Below are 18,800 nucleotides of genomic sequence, written 5' to 3'. Positions count from 1 at the left end.
ATTCTGAAAAAAGAAGAACAATAAGGGAGACTGCTGGAGAAAAGGAAAAGGAGTGGCATAGGATCAGGGGAGGATGGCGATGCTGACCAATCATAAACAACATAGAGCGCAGAAGGACCTGTAGTTACGTCACCAGGGTCACGTGAGTATAGTCTACAGGTCCTGCCAGCCGGAGTGTGCAGCATAGATAAGCACTGAATACATATTACACTGCACAAAACTACAGTTAATATTTCCACACTTCTGTGCTGCGCAGTATATCTTCAGTACTTATTTAGGCTGCACACTCCGACTGTCAGGACCTGTGGACACAGGATCTTCTGCACTTCTGTTTTGCTTCTTCCTTTATTGATCAGCGCCATATAAGAGGCAGCAGTACACACCCTCAATGAAAATTATCTAATAGCATCCGCTTGAACTTAACTAAAGTAAACTTATTAGGTGCCAAACATTTGATTGCTAATATCTCCCGTCCTCAAAGGACAAGTGAAATTAAAAAAAAAAAATCAAAACCATTTTATTCCGCTCTGCAGCCACTATTAGATTATATATCCAGTTCAACCTGAAAAATTTGATGAAAAGTCCTTTTTACCTTTTTAATGCCTCATGCATATGTACCATGACGGATCACAAATTTGCACCACTCAATTCCATGGGTCCATTCCGTACGTCCATATGTCTTTGATTTAATATGGAGACATTAGGAAACTTATCAATATGTAAAATAAAAATGACTGCATCTTTCATTTCATGACAGAGGTATTTATTCTACAGCAGATATATAGCTTCTGGGGTAGTATATGGTGCAGCACAAATAATACAGAACTGTAGGGACACCAAGTGCCACTCTACATTATGCGTCATGTGCATGAGTACAGTGATTTGGTGGGAGGGTATTATAATCTTTGTACTATGTCACCAAAAATTCTAGTATGATATTTTAGGATATGTGGTAAAGCTGTTTTAAAGAAGATCCAGAAACGTACCAGTTACAATGTGCTTATCTGATTTCTCCTCCGCTGTCATTTGCTGCATCTACAGATCTTCACATTTACTTTATAATCTTCATACCTTATTTCACCACAGTACATCTGCTCAATCTGTAGTTTATGGCATAATTTTGTCACCATGTAAATTTAAACTTTATGTATTTTTCCCTTTTTTTGCAGAAAAACAGTGCAGGAAATAGTAATGCCGAACTTCCACTCCCTAATCCCGGAATGTACCAGTTGGATGTTACATTAAAACGTGGCAGCAATCTAGCAGCACGCGATCGAGGAGGTACTGTACAGTCAGTTCTCTGACTCTTTGTGTTACTGCTGATTGTGTTTTCTGAGAAAACCTGATATGAGAGCCAAATTAACAAAATGTAAAACAGAAAGCCATTAATGCCATTTTCATTGTTCTCTAAATGACTCTAAAGACTTTGCACTTTTTCCTTGGTCTGCATCATGAGCACTTTAGTCTTTACCGAGTTTTATCTGCAGTCACTTAACAATATGCCAAATAGGCAATTCTGAATTTGCATTGGAAACACGCTAAGGCCATGCTATACCAATGATCCTAGCCAGATACTATCCATGATAATGTATATTACTGCCTGTGCTTATAGTTAATGCTTTTAAGAACTTTATGCACATATTAACAATATAAGCAGACAAGTCATGATTTCAATATAAAAGGCATAAGCCTAATCTGCTCTCCTCTGCATCAGATGAGTGGCACATTTCGATTGACCGAGGCATGCCAAGACGTGACCATGGCTTGCACTAAAGAATTGGACAGGAGCATCATGTCTGCCAACCGTGCGCTCGTCTTGGCAGCCACCTGTCTAAGTACCATCACCAGCACCACTCATCTTTCAATGCAGAAGCTATGGAGAAGCCTTTTAAGGACTGCACACTTATCTTTTATCACCTTACCATAGGTCACCCCCAAAATATCACATCCATCTAGAGTTAGCCTAATCACTGTAAATATGGCCATGATCGTTGAAATCTTTGTGATTTTTATTGTCCTTTATCCAATACAGTTACATTTTTCATCCAGCCCAAATGAATTTCATATACAGTGGTGTCATAGAAAATAGTAAGATCCATAATCCACACTAGTGAGGGGGCATTCACCATTCCACCTCCTCCGTCTCTTTTGCAGTAGGGCAAGAGCTTGCAATCTAAGCAGCATTGAAATAGAATTGTCCAGTTGACATAGTAAATTACGTGTAGATTACGTGCAGATAACAAAAGAGACATGTATTCATGCATAGATAGAGAAGTGAAAGAGTCTCTTTTGTTCCCAGGAAATACATCCTAAAGGTGAAAAGAAACTTTTGTTCCCGTCAGGGGAAATGTTACACCTGCAAGGAGACACAGGGGCACCAACAGAAAATGATGTATTAATGTTTATATAGATCCAACAGTGATGGGACACACATTTTCAACTTCAGCACTAATTGAGGAAGAATATGCATATTTTTTCAGAACTTTGACACCTGCCTAAGCCCCAAATCAATAGTAGCCAGATTGCTGACAATAGCTATGTCATGGTTGGTCTCTGGGTAAAGGTAAAATCCCCCCAAAAAATATGCCGGCGATCTCGAACTTCTGCGATCATCTGGAGATAAGGTATTAATAATGTTGGGAATTTCATAAAATCCTGAAGGGCAGAGGACTTCCCACAGCCTGGCCTACGTGAGGTCATCAAACAGGGGTGTGTGGGTGTAACTCAGGTGCTGATAAAATGTCATGGCGAATTATGATCTGTGTTCATGTAGAGAGATACATATCAGTGTATGCATGAATCCCATCACTGAACATTTTTTCAATCAAAGTGCTCTCCTTCGCTAAACTGAATAATCTCTGTGATCAGCGTAGTAAGTTTTTTTGTTAACCCTGTTTATTTTATGTAATTGTATATGCTGTATTGTTCTGTCCCCTTTGTAAAATCTTTTGTATATATATATTTTTTTCTGAAAATCTTTTATTCAAGAAAAATGTCACATACAGATATACTGTAGCATGTATAACAACAATATGGATAAAGACATATATATTCACATAATTATCAATATTCATAGATACGAATAGAAAGCAAAGATGCCAAAATAGCATTGTCGTAATATAACGAGGCAGAGTTTAAGTAAAAGTGATCAAGTCTCTTCAGAGTATATGCCTTTCCAGCTAATGCAGATAAATGCCTATCAAAATTCCATAGGTATCTAATAAAAACAGAACAAAGAAACAAATGGCCTAAAAGAAGATATAGGAAAGAAAAGAAGAGAAGAAAAGATGAAGAAGAAAAAGGGAGGGAGGGAGGGAAGTGGATGGGGGGTAGGGGTGGTATACAATAAAGAAGAGGCCTACCGAAATCCAACTCTTGCCTGAGGACCACTAAGTCCATTTAGGAACTACCGATCCACAATTTAAGTGGTTAAAAGACTGAAGTATTCAGGAGTTTCACGAAACATAATCCACTCCTGCCATGTGCAAGTGTATTTGTCTGAGTGGGCAGAGAGTACCACCACAGATGAAACATAGAACCTGCTTCATTGTTGCATCTCCAGCATAGGTCTGGTATGACCAGATATATCCTATACAACTCCCGCAGACATTTATACCACCTAGAGACAATTTTGAAATTGGTTTCCAAGCCAGTGGCAATTTGTGGGTACAAAGGAATCGATTTGTTCCAGTCCTGCTCAGAGGACTCTGTGTCCAGCTCCCTTTCCCATTCCCTCATATAGCATAGGGAACGTATGTAATTAATAGATGTTAAAATGGAATATAGATGCGAGATCAAATGAGTCGGAGTTGGATCTTGTTGCAATATCATCTCAAAGGGAGCACAGTCGCTTGTGAGAGCTGCAGGAGATTTAGAGGATTAGATATATGACCGCAGATGCAGATATTCAAACAACAGAATCTGGAGATTAGGAAAAAGCAAGCGGAATTCTGATATTTGTATATATTTTTTATAAATATTGCCTATCTTTCTGGATTAAATCTTAAATTTAATAGTTCTGTTATTTTTGCTCCGTAAACCACACCCAGAAGCCATTCACTACCAGAACCAGGCATCCAGTCAGCCTATATAAAAACAACTAGTCGTGACAGCAAGTAGCAGGCTTGACCGGGGGTATATCCACATATCTCATGTGTGGGAATCAGAGGTGTATATACCATACACTCACTGTTAGTTTTCCCAATAACCAGCCTTAGTAGAAACAACCGCAGCCTCTTCGTTCAATTTCGTAATTTTACGGACGATATGGACAGCAGAGGGCTATTCGTGACACAAAGAGAACATCGTGAGTGGCTCAGATACGACCCCCTAGCTGTGCTCCTTGACAAGTGGCATGTAAAAGTTTGGTTGGCCCTGGTCAAAATTACTTTTATTGTGAACAGTTAAGCAAGTTGAAAATTAAATGATCTCTAAAAGGCCTAAAGTTAAAGATGACACATTTCATTTCTACTTTGGGCAAAAAAAAAAAAAATATATATATATAGATATATATTGTTATTTTTTACATTTAGTTACATTTATTTTTTAAGAAAACAGACTAGTGCAAAAGTTTGGGCACCCTTAGGCTAGGTTCACATTGCGTTAGGGCAATCCGTTTAGCGCATACGCTAGCGGATTGCGCTAACGCAATGTCCCAAAAGGGATCGCGTTTGGCGATGCCCGATCTGCGCTAGCGAGGAACGGACCTCGGACGCTGCAAGCAGCGTTCGAGGTCCGTTCGAAAATAACGGGACATCGCTAGCGCATGCCAAAAATGGCATGCGTCAGCGAGGTGTTAGTGACCCGTTAGCACATTGCGGTCAATGGGTGCGCTAACGGACCCGTTACATAGCGTTAATTGCGAGAATTGCGCCATGTAACGGAGCCGCTAGCGGACACCCATTAACGCAATGTGAACCTAGCCTTAGAGAGTTGCTCAGATAACATTGATCAAAGTTTCAGACCTTAATTAGCTTCCAGAAAGAACCAGCGCACAGCCATAAGAATATGCAATTTAAGGGTGCAAATAGCAGTAGTAATAGCACAGTAAAAGAAAAAGAAGAAAAAGACACTGCTATAAAAGAATGCACACCATGAATTATATATAAACATACAAAACAACACTTTATTGGCATAAACAATAAAAACAATTAAAATCAATACGTCACTATGGACCGTCTGGACAACCAATATATATATATATATATATGCACCCAATAGTATATAGCCTGTCAATAAATCACATTTACTTAGGCAGTTACAATAATGGCATCCTACCTAGCGGCTCATGGGGAATCTAAATAACCAAAAAAGCTCCCATATACATAGTGGGACATAAGTACGAGCTATAAGGGCATAGTACCCGCAGCAAGATGCAACCCACCTATGTTAAGACAAGCTGAAGTGTCCAGGGGGCCGAGTGGACCGTGACCCCACGCGTATCGCCTCCCGAATGAGGCTTCGTCAGGGAAATGTTAAGACAAGCTGAAGTGTCCAGGGGGCCGAGTGGACCGTGACCCCACGCGTATCGCCTCCCGAATGAGGCTTCGTCAGGGGAAGGTCCCCTGACGAAGCCTCATTCGGGAGGCGATACGCGTGGGGTCACGGTCCACTCGGCCCCCTGGACACTTCAGCTTGTCTTAACATAGGTGGGTTGCATCTTGCTGCGGGTACTATGCCCTTATAGCTCGTACTTATGTCCCACTATGTATATGGGAGCTTTTTTGGTTATTTAGATTCCCCATGAGCCGCTAGGTAGGATGCCATTATTGTAACTGCCTAAGTAAATGTGATTTATTGACAGGCTATATACTATTGGGTGTATATATATATATATATATATATATATATATATATATATATATATATATATATATATATTTATATATTGGTTGTCCAGACGGTCCGTAGTGACGTATTGATTTTAATTGTTTTTATTGTTTATGCCAATAAAGTGTTGTTTTGTATGTTTATATATAATTCATGGTGTGCATTCTTTTATAGCAGTGTCTTTTTCTTCTTTTTCTTTTACCTTAATTAGCTTGTCACGGTTATAGCTTGTTCACTATCATCGTTAGGAGAGGCCTGGTGATGCAAAATTTCCTGCTTAATAAAAACCCAGCCTCCTCTAACCTTATGCCAATAAAAACAGCAGCTATGGATTCTTCTAAGCAGCTGCCTAGCACCTCTAAAAATGAAAATGGTGGAAGCCCACAAAGCAGGAGAAGGCTATAAGAAGATAGCAAAGTGTTTTCAATTTGCCCTTTCCTCAGTTCAAAATGTCCGTTAACAGGACCAGTGGAGGTCAAGATAAGGTCTAGAAGACAGAGCAAAATTTCAGTGAGAGCTGCTCATAGGATTGCTAGAGAGGCAAATGAGAGCCCCCATTGACTGCAACAGACCTTCAGAAAGATTTAGCAGACTCTGGAGTTGTGGTACCTAGTTCTACTGTTAAAAGAAACCTGCACAAATATGGCTTTCATGGAACAGTCATCAGAAGAAAACCTCTCCTGCATCTTTACCTTAAAATTCAGAATGAATCGGAAGTATTAAGGAATGATGGGGGGTTCTGAAGTCAGATGACTTTTGAATGCAGGGCTGGACAACCATACAGGCTGTAACTCAGGATTAGTTTAGTAAATATAAATTCTCCATTGTGGTATACAATAGAGGCTGTGGCAGCACTCTCAGAACTATGATGGGACAGTGCTACCTAGACACAGCACAGTCCAAACGACTGTCACAATATCATACCATTTTTCTTTTGGTTTTAAGGCTGTTATGACTGAAAATGTAACATTGGAAATATGTATAGAAGTATTTGATCTAGTCTATTTAGGGAACAATTTGTAGAAAAGTGAAAATAAAAGAAATAGCATAAAAATATCAACAATAATGAATAGGTTATAAAACCCTAATAAAAATCCTATCAACCTTGCTGGAAGTTCTGGGCATTATGATATTTAAAACCAAGCTGTAGACAATAATGGATATAATGTAAAAAAAAAACTATTTTATTTAAGAGTTTCACTCTGGAAAAATATTAGAAAACAAAATGTGCACAAAAAAATGAAAAACATGCAAAAATACTACATTTAGTCCATGTTTCACACTGGTGTCCCATTCCCTGATAATTCAGTGAAGCATGTTGGGTGGGCATGTTCTGTATGTTTGAATTTTACATGCCCAGAAATTGCCTCATCACTGAACACTGATGGTACCCCCTGTGTGCTACCTACAGCATGCGTAGATAAACAATTTCTACTTGATTTTAATAAAATCAATCATATGCAGTAGGCATCATGAGGGGAAAATAGAAAATCCCCAGAAGATCAGAAGAGCATTTTTCTACTATCAGATATATAGATAGATAGATAGCATTGCTCTCAGCCCTTATGTCTGCAGCTAATGTGTAGAATAGAGGAAAGCTGAGTGTGATTATGAAAAGAGTCAGTGTGGGGGTAGGAGGATACATCAGAGCTGACATCATTGTAATAATTGAGGTGCAGCTGCAGACGTGCTTCTAATGACATTCAGTTCCATATCACAGGATAAGTTATTTTCGTTTGACCCACTTGGGGCATGTTCTTTCTTCCCATGCATGCCCCTTCCTGCTTATGATTGGTCAGCCTAATGTAGGGGAAGAAGTACACTCCCCCAGAGACAGAATCTTTGGACTTAACATAAATTATAATCTAAACTTTACAGGTTAATACTTCCGCAACATTTTATTCAGCTCTGTTGCCACTATTCTGTGTTGTGGCCAGTTTAACATGCTAAAACCAATGGAAAAGGCTCTTTAAACACACAAGCTTTCTTCAGGCGGTTAAACTGTGCATAATACCAGGTATAAATACAGTGAGACACAACAGCCCATGATTAAGATAATCATAAAGGGTTTATCTGGAACTTTTATATTGATGGCCTATCCTTAAGATAGGTAATTAATATTTGATCAGTGGTGCTGCGACATACAGCACCCCATCGATCAGCTGTTCCCGATGCCAGCGGGGGCTGGATGTGCTGAATTGCAGAGCTGCACAGCTCCATCAATGGAATAATGACTGCAGCCCATCTAGCCGCCGCTGGGACCATGAACACCTGAATCGTGGGGGTGACGGGTGTCGCTCCCCCGCGTCATTAATATAAAAGTCTTGGACAACCCCTCAAACATGAAAAATATGTATATATAGTTATTAAATCCATATACAGTATAAACATATTATATATGGTAGATAGTTTATAAAAAAGTTCAGGTGCAATGTACCAAATGCAATCAATAAATATCTCCATATCCATGAAAGAGTAAAAACCTATAATCTCCTCTATATGCATTAAAACTGTTGGACTTGTGTATTTTCAGCTTCACCAGTGAGAGGAGTCACCTGTCCACTATGTTTAACCACATCACGTTAACTCACTGGCTTTTTACATCCTAATGAATGTGCCATTTTCCATTAAGACTGAAAAAGGCAGTGATTATCCGCCCTGGGATTGTGATCCCGGGGCTACTGCTGCCTAACAGCCTTCAATTCCAACTTCTAGCAGAAGGGCTTGAGTACTGTCAATGCGTAGCACTCAGTTAACTCTTTCCATGCCATGGTCAACAGTGATTTAGAAACATTTTTGAAGTCACATATTTGGAGTTTGCCACAGTTCTTGAATGGCCAGTTGCAGATGAAATACTGTATGTATTTGCACAGTTCTGCACAAACGTTTTACATAATTGTGGAAAAATTGCTGCAAAGTCAGAATACTTCCAAAAATGGAAATGTTAATAGTTTATCTTTAGCAGTTAACAAAATGCAAAATGAGTGAGTAAAATAAAAATGGAAATAAAATCAATAATTGGTCTGATCACCCTTCGCCTTCAAAACACCGTCAATTCTTGAAGATATACTTGCACAGTATTTGAAGGAACTCAGCTGGGAAGATGTTCCAACCATCTTGAAGTATTAACCACAGAACTTCTGTGGATGTAATCTTGCACAATTCCTTTTGTCTCTTCATGTAATCCCAGACAGACTAGATGATGTTGAGATCAAGGTTCTGTGGGGTCCATATCATCACTTCCAGGACTCATTATTCTTCTTTATGCTGAACATAGTTTTTAATGACATTGGCTAAATGTTTGGGGTCGTTTTCCTGCTGCAGAATAATTTTGGAGCCCATCAGTGACTCCATTAATCTTTACCAAATTCCCAACTATGTTTGCTGAAAGGCAGCCCCAAACTTGCAAGGAACCTCCACTATGCTTCACAGTTGCCTGCAGACACTCATTATTGTACTGCTCTTCAGTCCTTCGGCGAACAAATTGACTTGTGTTATAGCCAGACACATTATGACTGATTGCTCTAGAGCACCTGTTGACATTTTTCTACACCCCAGTTCCTATGTTTTTGTGCATAGTTGCCTTGTTTCCATGTCAAAGGCATGGGTTTTCATCACGATTCATTCATAAAGACATATTTTGGCCTGAATTTACAGAACAGTAGAGGGTAACTGGGTCCCACTGATTGCTAACAGTTCTAAGCTGATCCCTCTGCTGGAGATATTTCAGTTTCAAAGGGAAGAAAGCATTATGTGTCTTTTATCTGCTGCGCGATGTTTCATTGGATAACCACTGCATATATGGTCCTCAATCTTGCCCATTTCCTTGTGTCTTCAATGCTGAGATATATAGACAGACACTTACAGTGAATATAAAAAGTCTGCACAGACCTCTTAAAATGCCGCTTTTTTGAGATGTAAAATAATAATGCGAAGAAGAATTTCAGAGAGTTTTCCACTTTTGTTGTCACTCATCTGTACAAATCAATTGAGAAACAAACTAAAACTATTGTGAGGGGGAACATGAAAATATCATAGCTAAAATAACATGGCTGCATAGGTGTGAACACCATCTTATAATGGTGATGTAGTTGTGCTTAGATTTAGCCAATCACATTTAAACTCATGTTAAATTGTAGTCAGTGCACAGTTGCCATCAAGTAATTTGATTCTACTTAAATCCATATCAAGTTTATCTGTTCTAGGAGATTTTTCCTGACATTTTTAGTTGCGTTTTACAGAAAAAAGCCATTGTCTGTAAACATCTTACAACACAACAGAGGGATCTCACTGTTGAAAGTTATCAGTCAGGAGAAGAACACAAACACTATGAAGATGGTCATCATGAAGTGGTTTAAATTTGGTACTACGGTGACCTTACCTAAAACTGGAAGTCCCTCAAAAAATGATGAAAAAACAAGCTGAAAATTTGTCTGCAAGGTTGCCAAGAAGTAAAGTATCATTAAAGGAGCTACAGGAAATTCTGGCAAGTACTGATTGTGTACTGCATGTGAGAACAGTCTCATATATTTTTCAAATGTCTCGCTTATGGAATAGTGAGGCAAGATGGAAGACTTTTCTTACATAAGAAAATCATTTTAGCCCGGCTATCTTTTTGCCCAAAACCTACATAAAGTCTGCTAAAAGCATGTGGGAAAATGTTCTATTATCTGATGAAACCAATATTGCCTAAAGGTATGTTTGGCGCAAAGCCAATACTGTGCGTCACCTAATAAACACCATACCCAAAGTGAAGCCTGTTGAAGACAGCTTTATGTTTTGGGGCTGATATTTTCTAACACGAACTGGGACTGTAGTTAAAATTTAAGGAATCATGATCAGTTCAAAATATCATGTCAGATTTTTTACAAAACATTAAGGCTTTAGCTAAAAAGATGAAGATGAAGAGGAATTTCACTTTTCAGTATAACATCAACCCTAAGCATACCTCAAAATCAACAAAATAATGTTTTCCCCAGAAGGAGATCAATGTTTTGGAATGGCCCAGACCTGAATCCAAGTGAAAATTTGTGGATAGACCTGAAGAGATTTGTACACAGGAGGTTTCCTCGCAATTTGAATGGCTTGTATCTCTACTGCTAGGAAGAATGGGCAAAAATTGCTAATTATAGATTGGCCATTCTGATAGATTCCTACCCAAAAAGTCTGAATGCTGTTATAAATTCAAAGGGTACTTCAACCAAGTATTAGTTTAAGAAAGTGAAATTTGCTGTTTTTGCTCATCCAACCTCACGAAAAAATTAAGTAAAAGGTAATCTAAAAGTTGGAAGAGTCCCAAGAAAAACAGCTATTTACACTAAAAATAAGCCCTCACTTAGCTCTGTGAATAGAAAATTGAAAAATAAACTTTTAATTTAATTTAACATTTGAACTTTTACATGTTATTTTTTCTTGTGAAGAGCATAAAAAGAATTGTATTTGCCCACAGATGTAATTTTACTGTATAGTGAACACTGCAAAAAAATAAAAGGCAATTACAATTTTGTTTTTACATTTTGTATTTGTAAAAAAAATTGTAGTACAACACCATCCAAGGTAGGCTTTATTCCTAACCCTACATGAAATTAGCTATGCGCTGTAAAATGGCACTGCTTCCCCATGATTGGCAGAGCTAGACCATGTGATGTAATATCTGCAGGGCATTATGGGGAAGCCTTATTGGGGTCACTAGCCTGCTCTCTGAGTCTTCAGCCGTGTATGAAATGGTGTTGAACTTTTTTCTTTGACAATCCTCATAGATTGAATTGCAGATTGTTGAATTTACAGGGAGCGGACAATTTCAAGAAATTCAGCTCAAATTAAACCCTCTGTGGATTGATGTACCAAGGAGAACTACAGCTCCTCCAGCAAAAAGTATACCCTCACACAGCTCTGTGAAAAAAATGTAAAACTCATAGCTTTCAGAATATGAAGACACAAAAAGAGATTTCATTGTTTTCAGGCAGTATATTTTTTGTGCCGAAATAGTAAAATTAAAAAAAGCAGAATAGCATTTTTTTTTGCTAATAAGATATACATAGATACAGTATCTATTAATAAGGTATACTGTAGGCACACCAAAATGATGCAACCAGCAACTCGTACCACAACAAAACCTTCTAAATTCAATTTTAAAAAATTATGGTTCTTGAAATGCAAATATGAAAACAAAAATGTTTTAGTTTTTAAATCGGTTCTCTGCAAAGATAAAAATATTTTAATGGTCATGCCTTCATAAACAATAATTTTAACATGAATAGTGCGGTTTGTAACCCCCACAGTACCTATAATTCAGTGTGATGCTGGAGCTGCTCCTCACTGGTCACCTTCCCTTCTGGGACATTGCATCACAGATCAGTGGGCATTGCCTGCTCCCAGCTTATAGTAGCAGCCAGCTAATAATGCCTCCTTGTCTGCAGGCCGAGATGAGGGGGCGTGGCGGGGCCTTCAATGCATTGCCACACCATCTCATTTCAGACTACAGATAAGGACACATTATCAGGGGGCTGGCTTCTTTTAGAAGCAGTGAACAGGCCATGCCCCCTGAATCTGCGACTTAATGTTTCAGAAGGGAGGGGAACAGTAAGGAGCAGATCCTGCATCACGCTGAATTGCAGGTACTGTGAGGGTCACAAACAGTGCTATTCATGTTAATTTTATTGTTTATGAAGGCATAGCCATTAGCATAATTTTTTATTTTCCTGGAGTACACTTTTAAAGCCAAAATATGCCTTACCCTAAAAATGCCTTACAGTCAGGCAATATTTTTTTCTTAAATGCATGTATTTTGAGGTAAAATATTATCTGCATTCTAGATTCATTAAAAATTCTGCATTATCTTGCTTTCCCAGACTTTTTGTTGTCCTGTACATCTAACTTTGATGTATATGCACTCATAAATCAGCTGCGAGAACTTAAAAAAGAGTCAGATAAAAGAATTACAAACTTTCCCATTGGATTTTCAGAGGTTAAAGAAGAAGTAATTGTTTACCCAAAAGTGCATGAAATTAAGTAAAAAATAACAGCTCTCCAAAGGTAAACAACAATATAAAGGATTGTTTTGGAAAAAAAAAGAAGTATAATATCCACTGTGTATTAATTGCTGTACATTTGGAAGAACATTAACAATCTGTTGGCCAAAATGTGACCTTTTCCTGGCAGATTTTAGAACATGGCCACTAAAATGTATAAAAGTGGCTAATATAATTTTATTTCACCTCAGGAGATGTTACTCTATGACTAGAAGTCTTACATTAAGACAATCGGTTAGATTTAGAACCTGGGATTGAGTTAATGTTTTTTTTCATGGTCGTTTCTTTCTATTTAATGAAAATTGATTATTTCTCTGTAGACATCATTTCTGTTTCCTCCTTGACATCTTCAATGCTTAGATCAAACTGTATAATTGCTCTCCTGGCTGCAGTAATCGTGCTATTTTCCCATATTGTATGTCTTCATTTACTTGGCATTGAAGCATTAATCAGTGATGGTCAGATCCTAATTACCCAGTGCATGCTTTGGTCACGGGCAGGTAAAATGCCAATAACTACATGCTGTGGCTTTGCCCTCTGTGAGCCCATCGGCCGCATCCACCTGCAATTTTCTGCTCAGTCTTTTCCATAACTCATTTTCATCACAAAATATTTAGTGAGTTTACAAATAAAATTGACCAAAGGCTGAGTTCACTCCTGTATTGCAGTGAATATTGGGTTTACAGTCGTGGGCAAGTTCTGATGCAAATTTTAGTTTTCACAACGTTTTCTGCTTCAGCTTTTTTACTGGCAATTTGAACTCTGAGTTCAGAAAAATGTTGCACTGTATATGATTAGTTTGCATAAGACTCTATGGGCTTTATATTCTTTGTATATTCTGAGAGCGTATACTTGGTTCCTATTTTTTTTACATGTTATTAAAGGGTTGTCCACTACTTTTTTGTTGATGAGCAATCATTAGGATAGGTGACGAACCCCACTAATCAGCTGTTACTGCCTCCAGCAGAGCCCGGATGTAAACCGTGATCAATATCATAATAGTTTATGTAAGGCTACGTTCACATTTGCGTTGTTGGGCGCAGCGTCGTCAACGCATGCGTCATGCGTCCCTATCTTTAACATGGGGGGCGCATGGACATGCGCCGGTATGCGTTGTACTGCGTTTTACGATGCATGCGTCATATAGACGCACAAGACAGGGCGCAGGGGACGCTACTTGTAGCGTTTTCCCTGCACCGAAAGTCCCGATCTGTAGGATCTTATGACAACGCATGCGTCGCAAAACGCTGCGTTGTGTACATGCGTTGTTGGTTGCGTCGCATCGCGTCGCCGACGCTGCGCCCAACAACACAAATGTGAACGTAGCCTATGGGGGTGTGCAGGCGGCTGGTTTGAGTCCTGCATTCCTGTGCATGCCTACCTAATGAAACTGGGTATGTTTTGTGTTTGCTCTGTGCCCTGTGTAGTTTATGATATTTGACACTGTTTAATATGATAATGGCTGACACTGTTCTGATATCTGTGTGTTAGGGACAGGAGTAGGGACAGTCAGTGGCAGTGGTAGGTCAGCATTAGTAAGGGTTATGGAAGTGTAGTTGTGGGTTAGTGTTACGGGGCACTGTAGAGTAGGAGATTAGATTGTGTTGAGAACTGGTTTCAGTCAGAGTAGTGACAGTTGAGAAAGGTGGCAGAGCCAGTGTAGTGGCAGGGAAAGTGCCTTCCTGAGGTAATTTTCAGGTAGTGGGAGGAGCTAGAGCAGAGTGAGAGGAATTGTTCTAGAAGGAGTGGTAGTAGTTGTGTGGTGAGTTAGAGATGAAAGAAACAGAAGAAGCACTGAGGGAAGCAGGTCTGGGGATGTTAGATCTTGAAGCACGTGAATAGTGAGGCAGTCTGGAAGGGTCGGTGGCTTGTCGTTTGGTTACGTCCCGTGACGTCAGGGACTTAACCCCTTCATGACCTTGGGATTTTCCATTTTTCCATGTTCGTTTTTCGCTCCCCTCCTTCCCAGAGCCATAACTTTTTTTTTTTTCCGTCAATATGGCCATGTGAGGGCTTATTTTTTGCGGGATGAGTTGTACTTTTGAATGACATCATTGGTTTTAGCATGTTGGGTACTAGAAAACGGGAAAAAAATTCCAAGTGCGGCGAAATTGCAAAAAAAGTGCAATCCCACACTTGACCACACTCGCTGCTATGCAGCAGAAATGCAGGTGTGCTATGAGCGCCTTCCACAGGGTGGCGCTCACAGCTACCTGCGATCAGTAACCATAGAGGTCTCAAGGACCTCTATGGTTACTCTGCAGAAGCATCGCTGACCCCCGATCATGTGACGGGGGTCGGCGATGCGCTCATTTCCGGCCGCCCGGCCGGAAGTGCCGGTTAAATGCCGCTGTCAGCGTTTGACAGCGGCATTTAACTAGTTAATAGCGGCGGGTGAATCGCAATTTCACCCGCCGCTATTGCGGGCACATGTCAGCTGTTCAAAACAGCTGACATGTCCCGGCTTTGATGTGGGCTCACCGCCGGAGCCCTGCATCAAAGCGTGGTATCAGAAAGGGGTTAAGGTCTGAACAGGAATTGCAGAGGCAACCTGATTTTTCACCCAGGATGGGGAAAGTGGACGGGGAGCACCTAGTATCAGAAAGCTGGAATTCCCAGGGCACTGCGGGTCTGGAAGCCACGGTGCTAGAAGATAAGCTGAAGGAAAAGACCAGGGAAAGTGCAGGAGGAGAAGTTCTTATGTCTTTTGAAGATTGTTGGATTAAATGTGTTATGAAGATGCACGAGTTAAGTAAAGTTTTATTGAAAATGAATCGGGACTTTGATAACATTTGTGTGTGTCTGCGACGGATTGGAGCCCTGTATGATGTGAAGGATTCTGACTCACAGGTGGGTGAACTACTTGACACACAGCACATCACAAAATGGACTTGATATTTCTGTAGCGGAGCATCAGGGTGTGATGAGGAAGCAGCAGCAATCCCTCGGTACGGCTAATACCCTGGCCCACGTTACATTGACAACCGTTTTAAAGGGAACCTGTCAGGAAATTCTTTTTGCACAGACCATGAGCAGTATGAATCATAAACTGGTTCCATTATTGCATCCATACAGGGCTGGCTCCAGGTTTTTGAGGGCCCCGGGTGAAAGAGTCTCAGTGGGCCCCCCACTTTAACATACCACGATTCATGATGTACAGATACAGCACACGAGCACAGGAAGGGAGGGAGGGTCGGACTCGGGAATGATGTAGTCCGGCTTCGGGGGCCCTCCAGGAGCGCATGATGCGCTGCGCATCAGTGTCGGCAATACCGGCATAATCAGTGTCTTACCGGCGTTATGGGCCCCCCAGTCTCGCCAGGGCCCCGGCACTTGCTCAGGTGCTCTGGGTGCGGACGCCGGCCCTGCATCCATGTATGATTCATTCTGAAATGCTGCGGCATTTCTGAGAAAATATACAGTACCTTCTCAGAACATGCAACTTGGATGACTAGCCAAAAAGGCTGGTCCCGTATTGTTATGCTCCGTTTTACAGACAAGTGTCTCCCTATACACACACATAGGAAGAGATCTGTCAGTCTAGGGGAGTGGGCAGGGATAAGCTGGCTCTTGAGCTGATCATCAGGGTTGCATGGTCCCTGGCCAAAATATGTTTTATCCGAAAATCACGTCATCGCAGAATAAATAGTACATGGCTGCAATAATGGAGCCAGACTCAGGTCATGGTTCAGGCAGCATACTTCCTCCATCATTTAGTAGAAAACATAACAATGATGTAACTTCATGTGCATCTAACTTCCTGCTTGTAGTAGATATAACAGTGAACCTGTCTTGTAAAAGGTACTACCAGAGATGTATCTAGGTTTTCTGGCACCCGGGGCAAGAATTCAGTTTGCCCCCTCCCAAGCACATATGCAATTTGCACACTTAGGCCGAGGTCACACTTGCGAGTGTGATGCGAGAAACTCGGACCGGAGCGTGCGGCTGCATGTATTTCTATGCAGCTGCTCACTTCGGTTCTCAGTGCTGGTGGCAGTGTTGGGTATTGATGCGAGAGACTCGCACTAGTTTCTCGCATCACACTCGCAAATGTGACCCCGGCCTTAGTCACGTGCCGACAACCTGCTCACCCTAATTCAATGTTCAGTGAAAAACTGAGAGAAGCAGAAGAGAAGCTCGTTGTCACATAACAGCGTAAGTATGAAAATCGCACATGAGTCAAGCAGTCATGTGATGACTCCTGGAACCAGCAAACAGAGCTGAATTCTGACAGTGAGGATATCACACTATTAGAATTGGATGCAGGGCTTCAATTTATAACTTAAGAGTGCTTCCAGGTTTGAGATGAAAGTCTGCAGTCACTGTAAGTGGCTGCAGGCTTCTGAATTCTCACAGTGCATGCACTGCACACTTTTAGGATTCTCCCTTGCACAAGTATGAGATTTGTATACTTCTGGCCACACTCCGACTAGACGTGCCCGGCCTCGCTCAATTCATTTTTATTGAGTGAGGCCACGCATGTCTAGTCAGCACGTGACCACATTTATGCAAATCACCAACACCAGAGAACCTGACAGCATGCAGTGTGCACTGTGAGAATTCAGAATTCTGCAGTCACATAGAATGACTGCAGACTCATCACAAACTTGGACAACTCCTTTAGTATTCCTAACAAATAAAAATATATGAGTTAGTCAGTATCACAAAAAACATTAACATCCAGGTACCTGATAGATGATGTCATCTCTGGAGCCATTCTCTTTCTTTTCTTCTTCATCTTGTCCAGAGTCCATGAGTTTTCTCATCCACAGCCTGTCTCTGCAGACTGCCACTTTCTCCGGTCTTCTGCAGCACATCCCCACAATACGCCCTTTTAAGATAGCAGTGTCATTATAATGCTTCCGAATAAAAATATCTGCCCTATGCTGAGCCCCGGAATAAATAATTGGCCCTCACTATATTAGATTATATATATATTATTACAGATATAGGCAAGTCATGCCCTTCTAAAATCAAGAAAGGCTGGAGTAAAAATCTAAAATCACCCTACCAACACCCAGACGTCGTGACAAAAAAATTTAAAAAAGAAATATCTTTAGGAAGAATGGTGGTGGGTCCATTCAGAACACTGTCCTTATAAGACGTAGTGGTGTCCGCGTTGGGAGTTGTGCCAAAAAAGGAACCCAATACATTCAGACTAATCCACCATTTGTCATATCCAAGGGGCAGGTTAGTAAATGACAACGCGGAACCAAGTATAGTACTATGTACTGTACCTCCTTTGACAAGGCAATCATGCTGGTCTAGAAGTTGGGAAGGGGCTCCCTAATTGCCAAAACAGACATTGAGGGGGCATTCCGGTTACTACCTGTGCCTCTGAATAGTGTCCTCCCATTGGGCTGCTTCTGTGAAGGAGCATATGGAGTGGCCCCCCAAACGCAGGGCAGCGGGGTACTCGGTACCGGGTCTCTCGGTTCTGGGGATGTCACGGTGGCCTGACCCGGTCCGTGGCCCTGCTAAGGGGCGCCCAATTAAAGATGTAGGTGATGGTGTAGGTTGCAGTAAATGACGAGGACACAGGGTTGCAGTCTCTTTAACTCTTTACTGAAGGCTTCAGCATCCACAATCCAGAGCACTGCTAACAGGGCTGGCTGAGACCGGCCGGTCCGAAGGCACATCCAGAGTTCCCTTTGCAGGTGGAAATCAGTAGCCTACCTACTAGCGCCTGGGTGTTGTAGTACTTCCCTGCTGAGCACCACGGAATAGTCCTCACAACTGTCGTGTATGTTTCTGTTCTTTCTCTCCGTCCCCCAGATGATATGGATAGGACGCACCCGTATGACGGGGTAGGCCTGGAGTTATTTTATAGGGACCCTAGAGACGCCCCTCTCCAACAATTGCCTCCGTTGTCTTCATTAGGTGTAAAAGGTGAGACAGCCAACCTAAAGTTAACTGCCCTGCCGTAGCTCAAAGTAATGC

General features: G+C 41.0%; 1 protein-coding gene across 6 annotated transcripts in view; it reads left to right on the top strand.

The window, feature by feature from the left end:
* Positions 1-18,800, top strand: part of MCTP1 (multiple C2 and transmembrane domain containing 1) — a 1,325,457-nt gene that overhangs the window by 362,083 nt on the left and 944,574 nt on the right. For all 6 annotated transcript variants that reach the window (XM_077289252.1, XM_077289242.1, XM_077289260.1 and 3 more), the window contains exon 2: positions 1,170-1,281. In XM_077289252.1, the coding sequence (XP_077145367.1) occupies positions 1,170-1,281 (112 nt within the window). The remainder of the gene's footprint in view (positions 1-1,169; positions 1,282-18,800) is intronic.

This window comes from Ranitomeya variabilis, chromosome 1, assembly GCF_051348905.1.
Source record: "Ranitomeya variabilis isolate aRanVar5 chromosome 1, aRanVar5.hap1, whole genome shotgun sequence".
NCBI classification, from domain to species: domain Eukaryota; kingdom Metazoa; phylum Chordata; class Amphibia; order Anura; family Dendrobatidae; genus Ranitomeya; species Ranitomeya variabilis.
This window is presented reverse-complemented; position numbering and strand designations above follow the sequence as displayed.